Below are 24,490 nucleotides of genomic sequence, written 5' to 3' on the forward strand. Positions count from 1 at the left end.
TTAAATACCTTTTTTACACCCTAAGATCTCGTATTTTATACTACCGCTCTACCCCAAAAACCAAACGTAATCGAAATAAAAACTACTAGATTTGCCGTGTAAACGAAAAGTCAAACGTCAACGTCACTTAATATTTCAAAAGCAACCCGAATAGAAATTTACAGCAACAAAACCATAATTTTTTCTGTGATAATGCAATAACTTACAATAAATTCTAATGTTTGGCTACAATACAAAAACAATAAACTTTAACGTTTCAACAGTAAATTTTAATATAAAATCGACTTTCATAGTAAAAAAGCGGGGGTGGTTATGTATCTTAACATTAAAAAATCGACTTTTTCCCATGCATTTTTTGCCCATAAACAGTAACATTTAATGTGAATTGAGTGTATCATTTTTTCGCTAGACAGTAAAATTAGTTGTTACAGGAAGTTTTATTGTAAATCTACAGCGAGAACTCTGCGTCGAACAATGTTGAAATAGTTATAACCATAATATCTATTGTTTTATGACTGTTTGTAGGGTAAAAGCTATTGTAGATTTCTAAACGGAAATGCAGCTGAATAAGTTTATAATATAGTTCTCGACAAACATATGATTACGGCCTAAAAGCCAACTGTCAAAATCTACTTTTAAAGGAAATTCCGGACGTACCGTTACTAGCTGAACACAGTTCACAACAGTTTATGAAAGAGAAAACTTTTCTCTTTCGTTTACTACCAACATCTGTGATTGACATGTAACGGTTTGTCCGGAATTTGCATTCAAAGTGGATTTTGACAGTTGGCTTTTAGGCCGTAATCATATGTTTGTCGAGAGTTTATAAGTTTTGCTAATAATAACTACGCAAAACTAAGAACTTCTACGGCAGCGTGTAAAAACATCGAATTTGCTTCGTAAAGTTCCTTTCCTATTTTATGATGTATGTAAACATGTAGCTAGTTCTCGCCGAATAACTGTCATAGTTGTAAAGAACGAATCCTAGTTCGGTTTCTTCGCGTGAGAAAGAGAGCGAGAAGCAATGAGAAATACAATCAAAATTTAATTTAATCAGAACTTTTCATATCACGTTCGCCCGTTCTCATGCCTCACGGCAACCGTGGCTCGCATCGATCTGTCAAGTTGGCTTCGGGAGTTTACAGTCAGAAAAGTATTGGGTTAGAACACACACACTCGCCATTCCGGTTTTCGCTAACCGCAAGCCTTGCGCAGGCAATAATTATTGTTGTTATTAATACCGTGGCGGTGTGAGTGCACGAGGCGAAAGTACATAATCATCGTCGTACAAAAAAAAGTGTTGCGAATTCGTGTGGTGAGTCGTGAATAAAATACTCTAGTTCGGTGTCTTCGCCTTTGTGTTATTTTATCCGAGATCGAATTATTTTTTCACGCCAACCGAGGAAGAAAAAATACCATCTCTGATTCACGGTGGGAAGGAAACAAATTACAGAACTTGCAAGTGATTTCGTTCGATCGAAGTGTGCTGTAGTAAAGGATCCCCGTCGTACGGACGTCAAGTGAAGTGAAAAATATTTCGATCGGTACGATTTTTGCAACGAAAAGCAAAACTGCCAGATTTTCTCGACACCACTGGATATACTAGCAGCAGAATGCATATTGCATAATATTTCAACAGAACGAGCCATTTGGAAATCGAAATTAGCCTGAGGACAAAGTAAGGTGCATCGCAGACTGTGGAACAAGTTAAAATTTCTCTTTGTAAAGAGTCTGAAGGTGAGGTGGAATAATTTGCGGATGCATACGTATTCCGGCGTGTGGTGTGCAGTAGGAAAGAGGGCGATCAAACATGAGCGAAATAATCTGGCCATCAAAAATTGTGTTTTTTTTCGTCGTGTTCGCCTCGCCTCTTTGCTCCTATACAACGTGATTGCTGTGGTCGCATACTCACTCGCTTGGCTGATGCTATCTCGCGCTCACTATTTTTGCGATAGAATGATACAGAGTTGCCAGTTTTTTATGTTAATAGGGATGGGGGATTTTGTTCGCACACTGGTAGCGTAAAATCTGGGACAAACTTGGGCGTTTATTGACTGCCATCTCGGTGTAACTTTATTTTCTCTACAAGACATTGCATTGTTGTTGTTTGTAAGTAGAACATCAAGGATGACCACATCGACCGATGCGCAATTTACTCACATAGCAGCAGAGTTTTCATTTCGACAAACGATCTAAACGCTCTGCAATTGTGAGACGCTTAAGAATTCGCATGTGAACGAATGGTTTTGGAAAATCAACGCGCAAATCTTTTTGGTTTTTCTTTATTTAAATAACAGTATTGTTATCCAGTTTACCAACTGTTGGAAATTGTAAAACTGAATCGCATTGAATGGCATATTTTTTGAAGTTATAATAAATCAAGACTTTGTTACTCAAAAGCAAAAACTAACTCAAACTAAACATTTGGGTATTTTCAAATATATCAAAACAGGAATATGTCAGAGCTATTCGACGAAGATAAAAATTTTGATTACAGTGAAGACCTGTTTTAATCAGCCCCTTGGTGAATTTTAGAATGATAAAACAGGGACATTGACAAAATCGGTATATATTTTCTTTTTAAGAAACCGAAGCTCTTAAAATATTCTTTTTAGTCACTAGGTATAGCCTCAAAACCCTTTCTGATAATTTAGTTAAAATTTCCCTTAAGAGAGTCTGGCAGCGCAAAATTTAAAAAAATGAAATTTTTATTTTTGCATATTTCGGATCTCTAAGATGATGAAATATGCTCAAGAAAGGATTTACTAGAAGTCAACATGGTTCGTCTGCTAGAGTCCATCAAACTACTAATTATAAATTTTCTTATGAAGTTGACAAAATTGGTTCAAAAAGCTGATAAAATCACGAATCTCAATAGTGCTGATCGAAAACAAGTCAAATTCGATACTTTTTAAGGGGTTACATACCTTTTTGCAAGGAATAAAATTTACGTAAAGGTATGAAGCAATGCTTTTATTACATCAAAGTAATAGTGTTATGATAGTGAAAAAATAAGCATAAGTTTATAAAAATATTAGAATAATTAGAAATGTTATGGCTTGTTCCCAGAAACCTTTTTTGTTTACGAGGCTTGCGATGGTCACGATGGAAATCCAACAGATCAACTAAAATCTCAAAACTTAAATTCTATTAGTAAAGGAGTATTCCTCGTACTTTAACGATTAGTTGAATATATGTTTTCTCCTAGATACGGGCACGTTTTTCTCTAAAAAATACTTTAAGCTCTAAAAATTGTGTTAAAAATTTTTTATATGAAGCAAAAATTTATGCATAAAAAGGGAATCTTTAAGGAATGGAAAATCCATTTTTGGAAAAGGACATTTCGAAAAAAAAAAAATTTCTAGTTGCCACTGCCTTTGTTAGTGAAGCATGCTTTGAAGCGCTATAATTTTCCATCATTGCTTGGATCTTTTTGAAAATTTGGGAAAATATTCTCAAGAAGTAATACTTTCAGAATTTTTTTTTTTCGATTTTTAGAAAAAATTAATAGGTATGTAACCCGTTAATAAGTGATGTATCAGAAATGCTCCAATAGGGATCTTTAATTTGGAAAAATTGTGCCAGTTTTTCATATGTATTGGTAGCGGGTGTCCTTACGAGTACACTCATATCATTCTTAAACCTTAATTATTCTTTTATGATTTTTAAATTTAAAAAATCCAAATTAAACTCAACCAGCAAACTGACAGTTATCCTATTAAATGACGTATCTGCAAATATCTCGTTCGCCTCATTGTTAACCGGGACAGCATTCCACACAGCATGATCTGGTACTTTGTCAATCCGCTAGCAACCTGCCATCCCAAGTTTCATCTGCAAACTATGGTAGTTCTGATAAGGCAACCTATAGGGTCGTGCAAGTCGCATGGGTTTGGATGTGTTATTGTCCTAAAAGGAAACAAACTAAAAAATGTTTTTTTTCAATAGTTTCGGGCCAAAAAATTGAAAAAGGACTGAGATATTAACTCACGGTACTAATCTGCATCAGAATATGCCTTAACCCGCACACCCCTAAAGATCCCTATTCATAGTACTTTAATTACTGAAATGATTGTAAGTACAGCGCCTTCGTACATTAAATACGCAACATTTTTTTATTACTGTCAAGATGTACTTCAAATACTTCCAGTATGTACACATCGACAAAAGAAATATTTTTAAATACTTTCATTACCTTAATTATATTCAAAATACGTTGATATTTTCGATGCGACGCACTCAAACCTGCTAGTGCTTGCCCCTCAATCTATGCTCAAGTCTGGCTGAACTAAGAAATTCGGAACTTGTTTTGGTGCAAAAAAGTTTTATAGTTATTCAGATTGGTTTCATCCAATACAATCTCTTAAAATCACCAATGATCTGGACATAGTAATTTCTGAAGCATCGATAATATTATTAGGGCTTAGGCTGATCATTGCAATTTGGGTGGGGTGGGGGGTAATGTTTTTTCTGTAAAATAGGACATTCTTTTAAAAGTTTATAGTGATGATAAGGATTAGTATATTCATTGAATTGTCATGCAATAAGGCCACAATTGAAAAATATATTGTCCAAATTTCATTGCAAAATGCTGAAAGTTGAACAAGTGACGGTGAATCTTCGGAGGCGCCTCGTCGAAAACTTGTTTTGGCGATGTGCACCATAACTCAAAATGTACTGGACCAATCGTTTTAAAATTTTGCGCAGTTTTTCAAATTATTCCCCAAATAACTGCAGGTGCTTTTATTTTTGGCTCCATTTTTGAAGTTTTCGTAGCACTTTGGAACCAAACGTCCGATTTTTGCTAAAAAATCAACATATTGGGGAAATAATACTAAAATATTTGTAAAAGTTTCCGAATCCACCGAATCATAAGAAAGTTAAATGGAGTCTGGGCACAGAATTAGCACATATTTGAAAATTGCTGTTCATTTTTATCTAGATCAAGTATAATGGTTCATAGCTGTTTAGCATTTAGTCGGGAATCATTTTTGCATGAAAGCAGTCTCTAGACAACGAGGGACGCTTTCCACCAGCCTACGCTAACGCTCTGTTAGAATTAACAGTTCTCAAACTGAAAACCATGATCATTCAGATTCTTTGAGATCCAGATATCATTCAGATTCTTGGATTACTTCGCTTTGGCGTGTTTTCCACGTCGTTCCAAATTTTTTTATTAGCTTTAGGTCGGCGGGTGCAGGCCACGAAAAATCGTTAATCATCTGATCAAAGAGCCACTGTTTGACGAACCGAGATGTATGCTTAGGGTCATTATCATGCATAAATGTTCACCACATAGACCTGCAAATAGGTACATGTGATCCTGCAATATTTGCTTGTACTGATGCCAATCCATCCTGCTATCAATGCTAACGATTGGCCTCACACCATGCCATGAAAGAGCAGACATTGCCTCCGTGTTTTACTGATTTTATGTTACCTATACTGAGCAGTGTGATGCCTCTTTGCTGAAAATTAAACATAACCTTTACTATCCGACCCAAATCGATTAAATTCCAACACACCGCTCCAAAAACATTTCTCCTAAAAGTTGATTTCCGTACAACTTAGCAAATTTTATTTTAGTTGTCGAATTGGTTTTAGAAATGCGTGGTTTTTGTTGTGCAATAAGGGCAATAAAAAGCTGTTCAGACGTAATATTCATATGGTTTTGCTACTCACTGACATGTCAATGATCTCGTTCAACGCTGTTTTTGATTTCAGTGGGCGAAATTGACGGATTTTTTTAATTTCATTGTGATAAGACGATCTGCTATAAAATGTCATTTATCGTGGAGGACGATTGTGTTTCATAGAATCAGTTGTAATCTGCCCTTCGAAAGGCTTTATTACATTATGACCGCTTCTTGGAACGTCCGACATATTCCAAGATAAATTTATGATATTTTCGTTATTTTTCACGTGAAAAATTGATTTTCTGAGCTCGTCGGTGCATGACGCGCTTTAATCTACCCATACAACATTTTATTCGGATAATGTTCAAAAATATAGTATTTTAAAGCTTACTTTTTGTAATACAAAAAGTTTGTTATGTATTTTTAGTTGAATCGGAAAATAGACACAAAAATCTTCAAGTGTGCTGATTCTGTGTCCACACTTTTTCCTCCACATAACGTGTTTCCTTAGAATGACAGCTATAACCAGAATATAGCAGCATATATTCCACGAATACAAGGTATTTGAAACTAGGAAGTAACCATAACACACTCCACACATACTGAAATGAAAATTCAAGAAAATGTTCGAATGTTGGATGGTTCAATAACTGAAATATCAAAAAATTGCACAATCTTTTCCTAAAAAATACGTTTTAACCGGGAAAAAGCCTTTGTTTTCTCCCTCAAAATTAAAATAAAACCTGAGTTGGTAGATCACTATCCACACATCAGCCCTAATTCGCATCCACCGTACTAAGATTTCTGACAGCTCATTTACAACCCCAGATGCAAAGTCAAACCAAAAGGAGTTTGGTTTGTTTTCCTCACGAAATACCTAACATCAACTAGTTTTTGCTGTTCCATTTTTTTTTGTTTTCCCCACGAAACAATTCGGTACCGTTTTTTTAACGGGAATAGAAAGGTCAATATGAAGCGTATCAGCTGATAATTTCGATTTAGAAAAACTGAACAGCTGATATTTGCGACGCAGCAAAAATGGCAACCCTGTATCGTTCCGGCGAAATTGTACATATTTTTCGCTTTTGTTTTTTCCCCGGTTCGCTCACTTCCTGACTCGCACAGCTCACTCTCACCGTCATCGAGCCGATGAGTTCGATGAGCTACTTGTGCAATTCGTCGGATGAGCTGTGAGTTGAGCGCAGTGTGTATTATTCTCAAATTTGGGAGAGCGAGTGAGCGCGTATTCGTCAGCCAGCCCAGAAGAGCCGTACAGAGTTATGTGATGTGCGAACCAGCAAATAGCGAGTTTCACAGCCGCGACACAGACAGAATACCAGGTGTAATAATTTAATTTACATTGATATTTGTGTCCATTACCCATTGTGACCACTTTCCGGATCTTTTCCATCATCGCTTGCTGCTGGAACACTCGAAATCAGGAACCGGAACAGCGACGAAAAGCGCCTTTTGCCGTGGCAAACTACGCCTCATCGCAAAGAAAGTGGAGGACCGTCATCAGAGCAAGCTTCCATTTTGCTATTTTGCCTTCTCGCGTTTGACAGATCGGCGACACACGGCAGGAGCAGCTTAGTGGAACGTCAAAGGTTTTACATCCAAAGTGGAAAAAGCTCTCGGGCGGAGTATCTACCAATTCTACGGCACAGAACCGGCAAACAATAGTCGACGAGCTGGGATTTCTTCCGAGTGCAGACGGGGGCTTAAAGTACGTATTCCCTGATTGACCAGTTTAGTTGCCGTAAGGCGAAGTACTACCTACTTGAATATCAAATTTTCCTTCGTTTTCTCAAAGTTTCTTCTTCTTTTTTCTTACTACCTTCCCCACTATTTACTCCGTCTGTTATACCGATTCCGTGTTGGTGTGCGTCTGCTCCTTTTCCTTGCGTGACCGCGGTTGATTCCTGAAAAACGGGAAATAACCTGTAATTAAATCGCTGACGAAAAAATAAAAACACGCACTCATACACAAACAAAAACAACAAAAAATGTCGAACGATGACGGATCCAAAACGTTGTAAATATTCTTCCAGCGCCGCTATGGATTACGACAAAAACGTCGAAGCAATGGATACGCAGGACGATACCGAGTTAGATGCCCCGAACGTACAGAACCTTACCCCGGCAGTGGTAAACAATCCGGCAAACGGTGGCGGTGGCACCGTCACGGCTGGCCCTGAACAGATGAACATGGACGATCAGGACAATCTGGATGACGAAGTGCGCTCGGAGGTAACCTTTAGTTTTAAGGTGGAGAACTTGAGCAAGCTGACCGATTCCGTGCTGTCACCTGCATACAACGTTCGGAACCTGCCTTGGAAAATTATGGCCATGAGGCGAACCAACGACAGCACTTCGCCCCCGAGCAAGGGGCTTGGTTTTTTCCTGCAGTGTAACGGCGAGAGTGACAGCACAAACTGGAGCTGTTCCGCGTCGGCAGAACTGAGGCTGCTCTCAGTCGAACCCGGGAGAGATCCGTTCGTACGGAAGATTCGTCACACATTTAGCCGAATCGAGAACGATTGGGGTTTCTCATTCTTCATGAACTGGCACGATATTCTCAACCCGGAAAACGGTTACATCCAAAACGATGCCATCACACTGGAAGTACACGTGACGGCCGAACCTCCACGGGGTATCTTCTGGGATTCGAAGAAACACACCGGCTACGTAGGATTAAAAAATCAAGGAGCAACATGCTACATGAACTCATTACTGCAAACCCTCTACTTCACGAATCAACTGCGTAAGGCAGTTTACAAGATGCCAACTGAGGCTGACGACGACTGCAAGTCGGTCGCTCTCGCCTTGCAACGAGTTTTCCATGACTTGCAAACTCAGAGCAAGCCCGTTGGTACGAAAAAACTGACCAAAAGCTTCGGCTGGGATGCCCTCGATTCATTCATGCAGCACGACGTCCAAGAGTTCCTTCGCGTCCTGCTCGACAAGCTGGAGAATAAGATGAAAGGAACCAGTCTCGAAGGGACCATTCCCAAACTGTTCGAGGGCAAAATGATCTCGTACATCAAGTGTCAGAACGTGAATTACACAAGCCGCCGTACGGAGACGTTTTACGACATTCAACTCAACATCAAGGGGAAGAAAAATATTAATGAGTCTTTCAAGGATTACATCGCCACGGAGATTCTGGATGATGACAACAAGTACGACGCCGGGGAGCATGGTTTGCAGAAGGCCGAGAAAGGAATCTTTTTCAGCAAGTTCCCTCCGGTTCTGCATCTGCATCTGATGCGTTTCCAGTACGATCCGATTACGGACAGTTCGGTGAAGTTCAATGATCGCTTCGAGTTCGACGAGAAGATCAACCTGGATTCATTTCTGGAAAAGCCGGAGGATACCCCGGCGACGTACATACTGCACGCGGTGCTGGTTCATTCGGGTGATAACCATGGCGGGCACTACGTGGTGTACATCAATCCGAAAAACGACGGCAAGTGGTGCAAGTTCGATGACGACGTCGTATCCCGGTGCTCCCGGAACGAAGCCATCGAGCAGAACTACGGCGGACAGTATAACGATTTGACCATCCGGCATAGCAGCAACGCGTACATGTTGGTCTACGTGCGCGAGTCGGTGATTCATGAGGTGTTGGAGGACGTGAGTATTGTGTGCTTTTTTGTTAAATCGTTTTATTTATTTTTATTAATGCGCACTGAAAGGGTATTCTGCTGTTTGAAGCGGTGTTGATGTTTTTTTAGCTGTTTTACCAGTGATTTAAAATTATTATTTTTTGGCTGCGATATGGATACAGTGGGGGATATAAAAAGATAAATGATTCGTTCTTAGTTTACTCATTTATTTATTATCTGATCATAAGGAGATGTTTGTGTGTACTCATTCACGTCGTAGATTTGTACAGATGCTTAGCCAAGAAATCGCTAGAAAATATCGTTCTTTGCCGTACCGTTTTTTACTACCGAATTCAGAGTCTAGCTTTCGCATGAAGTCCGGCTCGACTTTTACTGATTTCCATTTACCCTTTACAATAATTACCAGATGCGTTGACTCATGAGACTTCGTAATTCAACTGTGATATCCGCGACTCTTGTGTTCAGTATGTTAGTGAAGTTGCGAAATCGAAAATTGGTTTGTGCTGAAAAGGGTGTATAATTTCTTACTGTCGTCTGAACTATTTGTTTTCTTATTAGAACATCCGCTTTGAGGAAGACAATTTTATAATAATTACTAGAGTTGCTGAGCCCAATCAGTTAATTTAATGTGAGCGTTAGTGGTGTTGTTTGTCTGTAATTCATGTTGGGGGACATGGGGGAGGACAGATTGCATTAAAAGTATGAATGCGAATTAGTGGTGTGGTTTGCAGTTAGGTGTGCAGCAAATTCGTTTATGTTGTACTCCCGAAGCCTAAACAAGCGGTCTTTAATATCGAAGAGTAGTTTTTCATATTAAGTGAAGTCTAGGTTTGCAACGTTTAGGTCAAAGATCATGGCTATACCGATACTGAGATGGTTTATTCTAGTCATAGTGACGGGAAATTTTAATCATTGCCCAACTAGACCAGTGGGTACTGAACATGGGGCCGACCAAGAATACAAGGCGTTTTCGTAATATTAATCCTCTTTTTATATTACGATCGGGAGACTGAAATTTTTTTCGCCTCATTCGAGTAGATCGTGTCCTCAGGAATTTCATATGGAAGACCAGACAAAACGAACTGCAGCGACGAGATGCATTATCTTCAACTGCGGCTCATTTTCTTGATCACTCGTCGCAATCGCGTTAAAGTCCACTCCAGCTACAACTGCTTTCGCGATATTTATTATGACGTGGCAGCAAACGAGATGATTATCGTGACATTTTTTTAACCCTCCGAAAGTCGCGCAAATGGCTAACTGAACGAGCAGCCGCTGCTGCTCTAAGACGATTTGGCTAGATTTTCAGAGCAGCGTGCACTTAGTGCACTCGCGCGACTACTGGAGGGTTAAATAAAATATGTGTCTGATGTTTTCGTTAGCAAGTGATCATCCATAGCATCTGTTCGGCGTGCCAAGAATCAGGTCGCACTTTAATTCCTCTCATTTTAGTAGAGCTGGTATGGCTCGAGGACCACAGGACTTTGTCTTGAAGAGTGAAGCGCTTCATCTGGATCAAGTTCTGGCACGACATTGCTGGTTTACAGGCTCTTGGTGCAGTTCATTCATTCCTCCTAGTTCAGCTGACCATGACGCTGTTTCAGTGGTAGCCGAATCTGCGTGATCTGATACTCCGTTGCAGACATAGCGCTTCTACAAATGGTTGCTGGGCAAGAGGACTAAACGGGTACTACACACGCATCACTCGTCCTGCATGTCAGATGATCTTTCCAGAGATCCTTATCATAGTTCATTCGAGCATTGACTTGCACATGTCTGGCACGTCGAAGATCTTCCACATCATCTTTCGCATTGAGTTGTCGAACTTGCTTGCTGTTGTCATCCTTTAAATTTAGGAACTTACTGGGTGGATGAAGTAGTTCCAGGGACATTAGCATCGGTCGACCAAGCAAGATTTCAGCAGGTTATTTTATACCAGGTGCAATTCGGTAGGACGTTGATCTGTAACAGTGATATAAGTGCTTTGTCCAGGTCAGCCTCTCATATTTGAATGCCAATTTCATTGGCAGTCCTTTTGAAGGTGTCATAAAGCGTTCCAGCTGTCCTGGTACTGTTTCCCGATACATGATCATATTTGCTTTGCAAAACTTTTCGAAGGCATCATTGGTCAGCTGCTTGTCGTTGTCCGTCACCAAAACTTCCGGTATCCTATTTGCGTTTGGATGAAACTATTTTCGGTCCCTTGGAGAATGTTAAGGATACTTAACTAGCAATAAGTAGTTGCTGCTGATCGGAGCAACGAAGTTCGCATTTACTCGCTACCAAGGTTTCCTCAGATGTCGATCACGATTCAAGCTTCCTCTCAGCGTCGCATATCACAACCGAAGCACATTGCTGACTAGCTTGCACAGGAGCTGTGATTTGATCATTAGTGTTTGGCGAAAATACTGCTAATGACCGCATACGGTTGACATCAGGTTCCCTCTGTTTAATTGTTCGACGACTTTCTATTGCAGCATCTCCGGGATGGCAATACGGTCACCGTACATTTTTACGTTTTGCGTAGATGCTCGATGACGACGATGTTACACATAATCGATATAATGATGTGTTCCTCACTCGGCCTAATAACCGTGTATATTAAACGGGAGTGAATATCTGCAAACACGAAATGGTCATTGGAAATGTAATCAATACATTTAACCGTTGGAGGCGGATTTCTGTATACGGCGAAACAACTACCGTAGATCATTCTGTGGAATTTAGCGAACGCCAGGCCCAGGACTTCTTTCTTAATCTCACTGTAGCGGTAGTCGGTTCGAGTTAAGGATCAGGATGCATGGCATTTTTGACGAGGGGTACAGGGCGTCCGCATGAGCGGAGATAGGAGAATTTCCTTGAAATGTTAAAGACAACGTAGACAAGCATCCGAGAAAGTGTTACTTTCCTTAATTAGTTCTTTCAGTGGTTGACGAAGTGTACGTATTTTCCGGATGTATTTGCTATAATAGTTAATCGCACCAAAGTACCATTGACGCGTAGGCATTTCATGGTAACGCTAACCTTATCCGTGTCAGCACGGATACCGTCCGTATCGAAAAACCAGAGCAGATACTTCACCTGGCATATAAAGAAGCGACACGTTTCAAGCTTGATCGTGAATCCATACTTTTTGAGTCGGTGCAGAACATGGACGTAGTTTTGCTTGATTATTTCTGAGCGGGATTCCAGTTGCGGTTCAATTGGAAATCTATTAATCGTTCTTCACATTGAGCTGACCGCGCTCAAAATTGCCGATTAAACTTTTGGAGGTATCCAGCACCTTCTATAGTAGGATATCCTACGTCTGATTGATTTGATAAATCAAGCGCATTCGAGTGTCTTCGTCCTTGGACGATCTCCAGTCGCACAACAAAATTGGACCTGTTCCTTTCCAACTCTTGCAGCTTAAGGTTGAACAGAGAATGGGCAAAAATCGAAAACGAAAAAAGCAGTTTTTTTCCACACCGTGTGTTAGATCTTCATAAAAATCAAACAGCTTATGTAGAATGTTCTTACAGTACTGCTGATTGATTTTTATGAAAATCTAACATATGGTGTGGAAAAAACTGCTTTTTTCGTTTTCGATTTTTGCCCATTCTCTGTTCAACCTATCGACACAAGCCCGGTGGTTCACTTCGCATTGGCCGACGGACTGCAAACAGATCCTATTTACTATCCGCAGCATTCGAGCGAGTCAACCATGAGCTAGGCAAACTCGGTATTCACGAACAACTTATTCGTTGGTTTCATTATTATCACGATGGAAGACAACTTCGAACCCATTTCGCTATATCAAGCATTCTTGGCCAAGAAATATTTCCGCTCTATTGGTCGAATTACGAGGCCTTCGTTTTTCCTTTGCCGACGACATGAAGAAAGATGGACATGTACGGGATTCAACCGATGTCGTTTTTTTTCAGAGTGAACTGGACAATTTTAGTATGTGGTGCGATAAAAATAATCGGTTTTTAAACCGAACGCAACTCTATTGTCACGTTCGCGCTAAAACCAGGCTAATTACCATTAATTGCTAGACTTAAACATGGCAAGACTGGTACTGGCGTTCATATTCCATGTATAGTGGATAAGGATTCAAGATAGCTAGGGTTCATGTATCGGCGGATAGTTACATAAATTCTGTACAGTCTTGCTGGTTCATCTCTCCAGAAGTGCTGTTCGGAATCTTTCTATTCGTCATCGTTGTTTCCAATTCTCTGGCATCGCTGATTCTGGTTCCTCACTAGATTTAGTGTCGTGTCTATGTTGGCTTCTGTGATGTGGAGTGTAAGCAACCTACTCCGGAACCTACCTGGTTCGACGGGGGGCCCACTGGTTTTATAGTGTGCTGCTGGGTACATATTATGTGTGTATGATGCAAGCGCTCCTCTCCATTTATCTGCATGTGCATGGGTGAGCGCTCGGGGTGAAAAGCTAGTTTTATATGGCATCCAACAGCTTGGCATTTTTGAAAAAAAAGGAGAACGTACCCTGTTCCCCTTCGGGCTCGTTAGCCAGTACTTCTCTGATGGATGAGGTTCCGTAATTCTTCAAATTTCGGGCATTAATTCTTCGGGTAAGGCTGGTGTCGATGTTTAAGACTCGATCGTATCAGGATCCTGGGCGATCTCGCTGTAAGCGTGCACTGGACGGTTGAGTATTTTCGGCGATATTGTTGTATATGTTCTTTTCCGTTTCAAGCTGTGGACAGTCGTTTCCGGTCGTCTTCTCCAGGAAGTTACGTGCCTGCCTAAGGATTTTAACCCTAGCCACCCGTCGAAAGAGGAGAATCCCGAGTTCAACGCATGTGGTCTGCGTGGGGGTGCTTGGTAGCAGATGCAAGTCTGATTGCTCCGTAATATACCGGCGAGAGAGCATCGATCAGTCCTGGATTGCTACACGTTAATTCGATTGATAATAGCCATGTGCTGACGTTAATGACGGTGTTTCGATGCCAGCTTATAGTGCGTATCGAGCGTTTCGTACTTGCACTATCTTTTTAACCTGTCGAAAATGTGGGAGAAATGACATCTTCCTGTCAATATGATCATAACTCAGCTATAGAACATTAACTGGGAAAATTTAATTAACGACATCGTTTAGTCAACATTTTCCTCAGAAATCACTATCATAACACTTTGCAATATATTCTTAAACATGAAAAATATTCAATTTTTGAAAATCATTCAAAATTACCTTGAGCGGGGCAAAATGCACCTGTCCGGGGGCATAATGCACTACAACAACGGGGCAGAATGCTCGGTGAACAAGTATATAGTTTTCTTTTCTAACGGGATTTCACAAAAGTGTGCCATTAAATAGCCTTTGGTTATGCAATTAGCAGGTTTGCAGAACGATTTTCCTGTTTTCGATTAAAAAAATCAGCAAAATCAAAGAAGAGGGCATTTTGCCCCGGATGGAGCAGAGATATAAATTTAGCAAAAAGTAAACTATTTAGTAGATTTTTAACATATAGTTCGACAGAATAATGAGCTACCGTATAAATAGAACTGTAATGCACTGGTAGTAAGACAGCATTTATAAGAGCTGAAAATGCTTATTGCAGGAGCCACAATAATTACATGAGAAGAGCACGTTATTGTTTATTGTTTATTTCTCTAGCTGCTATTGATGTACGGTTATCAAATTGTATTATTACTATGGCGGACTTCCGACTTCCGACCCTTTTTTTTAGAAATTTTCAGCAGTTTTCGATATAAGCAAGGGGTGCATTTTGCCCCCGGGGTGCGTTTTACCCTATCTTCCCCTAAACCTGCCGAGATTTCTTCGCACTTCCCACGAGTGTTTAAGCATACCTTCTCTCCACACATTCCTTCGCGATATCCAGAATTGCGATGTCTACGTGTAAATTTTTCTTCAGTGCGCTGTTGACTGTCTCTCTTGGTGAACCAATGGTCCATTAAGCAATCCTCATATGCCATCTGCGACGTTTGGTGGTTTTTGGTGGTTAGTTGTAGTGTAGCATTACAAGGTAGCAGTTACCCCGGTGTCGTCGTGAACCAACTGCGTGATCCTGCAATGGAGTTAGAACAGATCGTTAGGTCTATTGATGATTTGGAGTGCCCTCTCATAAATGTTCTTCCATCGTTTGGTGTTTCTGCGTTCATTTCTTATGCGATTTCTAGTATCGTGCTCCTCCTTACTCAATTGCTGGAAGAGCTTCCTTAGTTGACTATATTCTGAGGGATGTATATTAATACTACAGTGCATACTGTGGGATATGTAATTTCGTGAGCTATGGCTATAAGATCAGTGCCTAAGTTAATTATCTCGAAGTGCATGTTTGTTCGAATTCCCAGTCCGATTGTAGGTTGGTTCCACGAACTAATTCCGACCTGTACCTGCCACCATATCATGTGACCAAGCCGTGTTGTATCTCGAATGGGTTTCCTGAATTGCTAAGCATATATCTTGAGCGTTTTTTTCAAAACGTCATATCTGCAATGAGTTACTCTCTTTGTTTACTTTCTCTTTCGATTTTTACGGCGTCACTATAACACTTTTCACTTATTTTACAGTACAGATCGAAAGACGGTGGTTTTAACTAGCATATTATGCAAAGAGTTGAGGGATAAATGTTAAAATGGCCGAATTATTAACAGAAGAGAAAGTAAACAAAGAGAGTAACTCATTGCAGATATGACGTTTTGAAAAAACGCTCAAGATATGTGACAACTGAGTGAGGATTTGTTGAAGTTCACTGAGATTTGATTTCAGTCCGTTTACATTGCATTGTGAGGCCAGTGTAAACTTTTCAACTTGTACAGGATGTGGGATTTCGTTGTAATTGTGGCAACAGTTTCCTAGTGGTGGTTCTGTGTAATTGGTGTTGCAGTAAGATCTGGTGTTGCTTTGACTGGCGGATAATTCCCCCAGAGCCTCATTGCTGAACGATGCACGTATTGATGATGACGAGAGGCCCGCTGAATTGAAGGATGGTTTATTTACCGGTTTACCCATCGTTACGGTGGCGATTTCAAAGTTTGGGGTATCTTGATTGTCGATTATCTTGCTGTTCTTGACTCTATACGCTACCGGGTGCCAGAAGCATCCGGCGATGTGACTTAGATCCCGGCTTTGCGTTTGTATACGTTGACAGTGTGGTATGCGGTCTGACTTTCTTCATTCGAACCTTCTCGCAGTATGGCTTCTAGGACATATCAACATACCAATTGACATGTGTTTGTAGATGGTGTCCTATTGGAAGCAATTTGGTGTTGTCTGTCGGGCCTCTCTCAAGTGACAGTGGTTTAAGTTGTTGTTCCTTTTGGTTGGTAGTCTCGATGGGTATCGGGGCGGCTGAAATGTACGCTGGTTCCGCTATTTCAAAAGTTCTGCCAGTTAGACGATATATCCAAATTAACACCAAATTGGCGCCAATCTAACTGGCAGCAAGGTGGTGTCAGTTACTGACGAGTGGACCACGAAACATTCAAATCCAACATCCCGTGGTATTTGTGTTGTTTCGGGAACTGATGCGTGATTCAGTGGATTGTTTGAGTTTTTTCGTTTTTCAACGGGTTCCTAGATTTATCTGTTCTAGTTTTATAACTTTTATTCTTTTTACGTCCCGGTTTATATTTTCACGATTCTGATGTTCATTTTCGTACGTTGTTTCGGCGTTTGTAGGTTGAGATGAGATGTACGTGTTTTTCATGGCGAATTCACTAAAGGCCTTGCGAAGTGTTGTCATTTCTCTTAGAACTTTCAAATACTTATCCTTTGCTTGCATTATTGGAGATTTAAGTTGCTGTATCAAAGCAACCTTGTCTTTGTCGGTTTGATGACTTTCAGAGGAAGTGCGTAATTTTTCAATTTCCTCGCGTAGTATATTAATAGTGCACTGCATAGGCGCCAGGAAATATTGTCGAACAATTCTCGACAAACATATGATTACGGCCTAAAAGCCAACTGTCAAAACCCACTTTGAATGGAAATTCCGGACAAACTGTTACACGCCAATCACAGATGTTGGTAGTAAATGAAAGAGAAAAGTTTTCTCTTTCATAAACTGTTGTGAACTGTGTTCGACTTGCAACGGTTTGTCTGGAATTTCCATTCAAAGTGGATTTTGACAGTTGGCTTTTAGGCCGTAATCATATGTTTGTCGAGAATTGTCCGGACCAACCATAGGTATATGTTCTCTGGAAGGAAAGATCCAGCGAATGATAATATCAATTAAGGGGCCGTACACAAATGACGTAGCTTTTTTTCGGTGGTATTTGACCCCTCCCTCCCCCCTCGTAGCATTAGGTCACAAAATTCTAACCTCCCCCTCGTAAATAACGTAGCATTTACCTACCCCCTCCCCCTCGTCCTATGTAAAGCGCCGGGTGATGAAAAAAAAATTCCATATGTTTTTTAATTATTTTAATATGTTTGACAACTTTTATCAACATTTTCATTATAACAGCAAATTGCGTGCAAAATAAGTCCATTTCATGACAAATATAGTGTTGATAGTTTTGTTTTGAATTTTATATGTCAAGGGGAGCATGAAGACAAGTTCTCTCAGTTCACGATCGTGTAGCTGCCAATGATTCTAAGAACCATACGTTCATCTAAATTACTAAATTTTGTTTGGTTGAATCCGAAGTGAAAATTTAATTAAGCTTCCAAACTCAGTCTACTAGTTAGCAACATTAGCTAACTAATGTAGCAAGTTAAATCCGCATACCAAATCTTTTGCGATCTTGTAATTCCGTAAATCGTAAAATTTACCTCATGAAAAACCGCATCAAAAATAACTTGTTTGAATTTAAATTCATTTCTCTTGGGAATGGAGGATCATTAAATTGTTTTCTCTAAACAATGGGTCTTAAACTTAATGCTACGTCGCACAACTGCTGACCCTACCCTCCCGCTTGTCACGCTTCGTCACAAATTTGGTATACCCTTCCTACCCCCCAAAATGCTACGTCATTTATGCATGGCCCCTTAAGGGTATTGATCGTATTGATATTGAGATCTTCGTGATGCGGGGTATGGAAACGACATTCTGACTCTGAAGTTGCTCGAGAATTGCCTCCGGGATCATGCTTATGATATCAATGACGTAAATGACCCCCTGTATCATATTAAGTGCAGGATGGGAGATCACTTCGATAGGCAAGGGTTTCATTCCCATTTTCATTGCCATCAGGGCTAGCTACAAGCGTTTAGCTAAGGGCCGGCCCGCCATCCCTGTCCGGGTGATTTGGATGCCGTTCCATTATTTCGAAAAATCCACTTTCACGTAGGCGCTCGTTGTTTAGAGATTGCTCCCTCGTCTGTATACTGCCGTTATACGCATATTTGTCCAATATTCTACGGGATTTCTTATATAGATGGGACAATTTGTAACCGCTCGGTTACAAATAATAAATATTTCTTAAGATGCAATTTTGTTTAATCTGGTGGAAGGTTTAATACCGATGTAAATAATATTATTAAAAAAAATAAAACCCAACCCTATCAGCCTTGTGGGTACAACTTCAGTGGGCGGAATTTGGGAAATCTGGCAGGAGTCAGCTACGAGGGTGATTGGCTGCATTGGGATGGGTTGGTACAAGAAGGAACAGAAGGAAATTGGAATGAGGTTCGTAGTAGCTGCACGACGGGAAGCCGCTCTCTTGGGTTTCAACCACGGAAGCGAGTGGATCAAAATCTCAAAAGTTCAAGTTATTATTGTTAACCAGAAGTGGTGAAACCGGCTAGTTTAGCCCTGGTCGCCGGCCTGACTGAAGTCGCCGGCTAATTATCAAGGATCAGCGAAGAGTTTGCCTGTCTCACCCTGATCAGTACTAGTGCTGATACGGCTAACCGTAAAAGAGATAGCAGGCCGTCGTCGCGGGTTTCATGGACCGTGTGTCGTTAATCGCTCCTCCCGCTAAACACCAAGGACGACCGCGTGGCTCGAGGACCCGCCGCAGCAGAAAGATTGACGCCAGGGACGATGTGCCCTATCGCCATCACCAGAAATTAAATTCAATTCACACCTTTCGACCAGATCCGAAAACCCTCCCACAACAATATGCGACCCTGGGACCCGAGGACCAAAAAGAGGCCTTCCGTGCCCACCCCCGGAACGTCCATACCAGGCGTTGGAGCTTAAGCGGGTTCCCTTCAGGACGTTTTTCCTGGGGGGCTGAGAGTAGCCGCGATCCCGTAAACGGTAACAAATTATACGTATAACGGCAGTATACAGCCCTAACCTCACTTTTCTTATGACGCAATAAGCACTTCAAAACGCTTTTTTTTCAACACTCTTCTCTGGTTGACCGAATTTGTCGCGACGCGTAGACTTTGCAGCAATAACGACTAGCGATGCACGGAACGAATCGATTGCGACAAGGGTGAACTGGCGGCATGAATTGTTTAATGGAGATTTCTGTAGTATCTGGTGTCAGATCGTATATACTGGTTCTGTCGTCATCCATATCCCAGAAAATACAAATCATACCGCCGTTATTCTCGGAGAAATACACTGAAGACCAGATTTTATCAGCCTCCGACTTTGGCCTGATCTTATCAGCCTGATATGAAAATATGTTTGATTGGCTCTTGCAGACGAACCAAGTAAAACTCGAGTGCATTCTTTTTTCAACATATTTTTCTTAACTTAACGATCCAAAATATGCAAAAATAAATGAAAATCATTTTAGGAAAATTTATACTAACTAATCAGAAAGGGTTATAACACTATGTCTACAGACTAAAGAATTAACAGCTTCGATTTATTAAAAAGAAAGAAAGAAATATGTCCCGATTTTGTCAATGTCCATTTTTTTTAGCCAACATGAATCTAACTAACTAACCTTTCTGCATTGGCTCGTCAATCCATTTTGGACGATATCAGTGCAGCATTCCTGAAATTATTGATTTGCATAATTGAAAATATAAACTGTAAGTTTACCTTTAATAAATCTTTCTGTTCATGAATAGAATGGCAGATACAATACAATTGAATAACTCTTTTTATGTGGCCCAGTCGTATTTACTTCCCACTAGGAATGAAAGCAATGGTTTACTTTTTGTGCAGTGAATACCCTTTCGGCGCATTGGCTTAAATGATATTACTCTAAAATACCGCTAACACACTTCAAATCCCCCTCACAGGTCAAAAGCACGGACATTTCCGACGAGCTGCAGGAACGGTTGGACGAACAGCGTCGTATCCAGCAGTGCCGCCGAACGGAACGCACCGAGGCGACCAATTACATGAACATCAACGTACTGCTGGAGGATCACATGGAGGTGTACCAGAAATCGGATCTGTTTGATCCGGCAACGACCACGTTCAGGACGTTTAAAGTTCGCAAATCGACCACCATAGCGGAGATGGCGAGTTTGTTTTCGAAAACATTTAAGATCGAACCGGAAAAGATGCGGATGTGGACGGTCACGAAGAACGGTTCGAAGATACACAAGTTTCAGCTGATCGATCCGAACGCAAACGAAACCTGCAGTAAGTATGGCCATCCGGATCCGAAGAATTCTTGGACCATTTTCCTGGAGCTAGCCTCGCCGGATACCAATCAGTTGCAGCCAATGGAACCCAGTGATCTGTTGATATTTTTCAAATGTTACGATCCAATCGAGAAACGGTTAAATTACTGCGGGCATGGGTTCTTCAAAATGTACCGGTTTCTGTCGGACGAGGGCTTTCAAAAGGAATGTATTCGGCGGGCACATTTCGAACCGGACACGGAAATCACACTGTACGAGGTGACCGATATCAACAAGGCAGTTAAGATGCAGGATTTCTTTGTGATTGAGTCAGCACTGTCGATGCCCGTTAACGGTTCGATTATTATTGTCGAGAAAAGAAATCCAGGAGTGGAGAATCTGGAGTTCCCGACCTGTGAAGAGTATCTGAAAGACTTGTACTGCCGGGTGGAGGTAGTTTTTGTCGATACATTGAACCCCAATGATACTGGGTTCACATTGGACCTATCATCAGAATCTAACTACGAACAGATTGCGAAAGCGTGTGGCCGGCGGATTAATTGTAACCCATATGAAATTCAGTTCTTCAAGTGTAAGAACTTTTGTGAGATCCCCGGACAACCACTACCCCACAATTACAGCGGTACGCTGAAGGACATTATGTGTTACACGAAAGCAAAAGCAGTGAAAAAAATGTTCTATCAAAAACTGTCCATCTGTATCAATGAGCTGGAAAATAAGAAACAGTTCCGCTGCCTTTATCTAATGCCGAATCTGAAGGAGGAGAAGGAACTGATACTTTATCCAAACAAGGACGGTACCGTGCATAACCTTCTTGCGGAGGCGGCCAAAGTGATTGAATTCAGTGAGAACAGCACCAAGATCCTGAGAATATCTGAATTATCAAAAAATCGGCTCACGTTAGGACCCCCTAAGGACACCCCACTTGATCAGCTCCATGAATACACGGACAATACGTTCGTGCAGCGGACAGCCATCAGCAATCAGAAGATGTATCGGATCGAGGAAGTGGCCGAGGATGAGTTAAACCTGTCGGAGAATGAGATGCTCGTTCCAGTACTGCATTTCACCAAGGATATTGGTAGCATTTTTGGGATCCCCTTCTTCATCCGGACGGTGGATCACGAAACCTTTGCCAGCCTAAAGGAACGCTTGAAGAAGAAGCTAAACGTTTCGGACAAGGAATGGGAAAAATACAAGCTAGCCATTATCACCGAACACATCGACTACATCGACGATGAGATGATTGAGATCAATCTGGAGATGTTTAGAATGGATCCGAGTGAACCCAGCTCTCGGACCTATCTAGGGTTGGAACACATCAACAAAAATACCAAGCGGAGCAGGTTTAACTACATGGAGAAAGCGATCAAAATTTACAATTAAGATTCCTTTTTTCCTTTACTAATTAAACGCATCCTTCCCATCTGCCACCCTTCGCTCGTTTGTATGATCAATCTGCGATACGTCGGTTGTTGTCACCGTTGGAGGGTCACTTGTGTTCGCTTTCTCCACATCAGCAGTAGCCAGAAAAAAACCACTACGGAACAGAGGAAACAATTTTTATTGCTAGTAGTTTTAATCAAATTGTTTAATTGTGACTAAAAACGAAAAGAAATATACAAAATGTCTGTCTAGACCGACACCTAGCAAAAACATAGGCCCGCGCACTCACGTGATGATAGCTTCAACGGCAGAATAAAAGAAAAGAAACGGTCACGTTCCAAAATCGAAAACAACAAGGTTTAAAGTGAATGAAAAAACTGTTATTAATTTTTTTAATTAAAGTTTTTTTTTTATAATGACAAGTTTAAAATGAGAATGATTTATGAATTGAGCAACTCAATTAGTAATGATCAATTGCAACTTTCAATGGGAACCATGATAGTGGGGGATGGTTGCAGCCAATCCCCCGTGTTCTCGTGCAAATAAAGGAGAAATTGATTTTATTAGCTTTTACGTTCGATGACGACGACGTTTTTGACCACGATGACGCTTGCTTCCTTCTATCATCCCAGAGCTGGTACACGCTCATTTTCTCATTGTTTCGTTCTACCCTGTTGTTTTGCTCTGTTGCACCCTGGATGAATCCTTTTAACTGTATCTATCGGAACAAACACAAAACAAAAGTGGATAAAAGCAAAAGAGAAGTTAAGGAAAATCGATTATTTATATTTAAATATTAAAACAATGAACAGAAAGGTTAAACAATTAAGACTATAGTTATTAAGTCGCTAACTGCAAGAGTACATAATAACTACATGCTCGGCTAGTAAATCCAAGAAAAAAAATATATATGCTGACCGTGGAAGGAAGCCCGATATAATATTGAGCCACTCAACCTGGAAGCTGGAAGCGTAAGCCGTTTTAATTTTCCCATTTTTGTCACCACTCAGTCAAACAAGAAAAATCACTTCGCTCCTCTGCTCTTGAACATAAGAAACTCAAAGCCAGTGTGTCGCAGGCAGTTCCGTGATACCGTCGGGAGGTAGTCGTGTAGAAAACGCATGTATGTATATGGAACAAATTCTCTTAAAACGCAGGCAGATGCACATTGGGAACATATAATCTAACCAGTGGCAGGGCACGCGGATAGATCGGCAATGCATTGGAATGGGCGATGGTTCGAGGCACCACCACCCTCGACAATGAGCGCGTGCCTCGGGTGCAGCAAGATGTGAATCAGTATAACATTAACAACATAATTAAAAAAAATACACTTCAAGGAAGAGAGCTGTTGAGAGTAAGAGATGGATGGAGCTAATTGTAATAAAACAGTAAAAATTATAAAAAATGAAAAAATAATAAAAAAATGTTCGAAAAATCAATGCGTCGGTGTGTGATTTGTTTCTTCTGTAGGTAGACTTTCAGTTATGAATGTTTGGTCTTGTGGTATCAAGGTAAGGTACTGGTTTTATGAGCCAACATTCAGATGTTCGAACCTGCGCTACGGAGGATTAGACAGCATTTAGATAATAATCTTTCGCGCGACGATAATTATATTTCTTTGCCTTTCAGCTTTTGTTCTTAGATACGTGCAAATACTAAAGCTAGGGTGTGAATTTTAGTTGTATTTTCTAATAGCAATATTTTTGAGTTTTTTAAAGGCTTTTGAGCTGAAAAACAAAATGTCAAGCAGAATGCCCAAATCCAATTGGTAAAGCCCTAAAGTTGTTACAGTATCACTTCGGACTTTGAGCATTCTGGTTGACCCTTCTTAAATCGAGAATTGCATCGATAAAGCGAACTACAATTTTTTACCAAGTCAAGAGCAAATCTAACCTTTAAAGTAACAAATTTGTGCTAAACTGAACATCCCACCGTAAATCACCGGCCCTCATGGAGATGGGATAGATAACCTAAAGACTGCTAGGTATAATCGGCGTGACATCGCACTATCAAACCGGCGGAAAGGCGTGGACTGAAACGGTAAAAGATGCTTCCTTTGGCAGTCCGCTACTAGCGTTCGTTGTAATCGGAAACTTCTGCCGCGGTTCAAAAATTATCGTCGTTTATCGATTGTGGGGTTGTGTGTCGTTTAGCAGAATTCGTTCAGTTTTCTTATATTGGTTAGTAATATCACCTAACAGTCAGGGATACGTGTGGCGATTTTGTTGAGAAAGTGATGATACTAATTGAAACCCAGATTCACCTAAGCATTGTGTTCTGACCAAATGTGCAAAATTGGACGTTGACGCTTTTTTGTCGCGTGGGATGATGCCACGAACGGGTGCATGATGATTTTCTGTACACTCA

General features: G+C 40.7%; 2 protein-coding genes across 3 annotated transcripts in view; both read left to right on the plus strand.

Annotated features, from left to right (window-relative positions):
* The window catches only part of LOC131678296 (paxillin), a 233,699-nt gene that overhangs the window by 24,986 nt on the left and 184,223 nt on the right, over nucleotides 1–24,490 (plus strand). The gene's annotated exons all lie outside the window — the stretch shown is intronic.
* LOC131678294 (ubiquitin carboxyl-terminal hydrolase 7) lies at nucleotides 1,142–23,562 on the plus strand. Of its 2 annotated transcripts, none has more exons than XM_058958336.1 (4): nucleotides 1,142–1,737; nucleotides 7,079–7,362; nucleotides 7,688–9,272; nucleotides 20,384–23,562. In XM_058958336.1, exons 3-4 carry the CDS (start codon nucleotides 7,695–7,697, stop codon nucleotides 22,118–22,120), a joined length of 3,315 nt encoding a protein of 1,104 aa, XP_058814319.1. In that variant the 5' UTR covers nucleotides 1,142–1,737; nucleotides 7,079–7,362; nucleotides 7,688–7,694; the 3' UTR covers nucleotides 22,121–23,562. The 2 variants fall into 2 exon arrangements, with proteins under 2 accessions (XP_058814319.1, XP_058814320.1); XM_058958337.1 differs by lacking the exon at nucleotides 1,142–1,737 and adding an exon at nucleotides 6,852–6,976.

The sequence above is a fragment of the Topomyia yanbarensis genome, chromosome 2, assembly GCF_030247195.1.
Source record: "Topomyia yanbarensis strain Yona2022 chromosome 2, ASM3024719v1, whole genome shotgun sequence".
Classification (NCBI taxonomy): Eukaryota; Metazoa; Arthropoda; class Insecta; order Diptera; family Culicidae; genus Topomyia; species Topomyia yanbarensis.

Excerpts from the sequence above, each read along its gene's own strand:
- LOC131678294 (XM_058958336.1), top strand. The coding sequence starts at position 7,695 with ATGGATTACGACAAAAACGTCGAAGCAATGGATACGCAGGACGATACC. Across the intron at positions 9,273-20,383 it reads TTCATGAGGTGTTGGAGGAC|GTCAAAAGCACGGACATTTC; the intron begins GTGAGTATTGTG and ends TCCCCCTCACAG.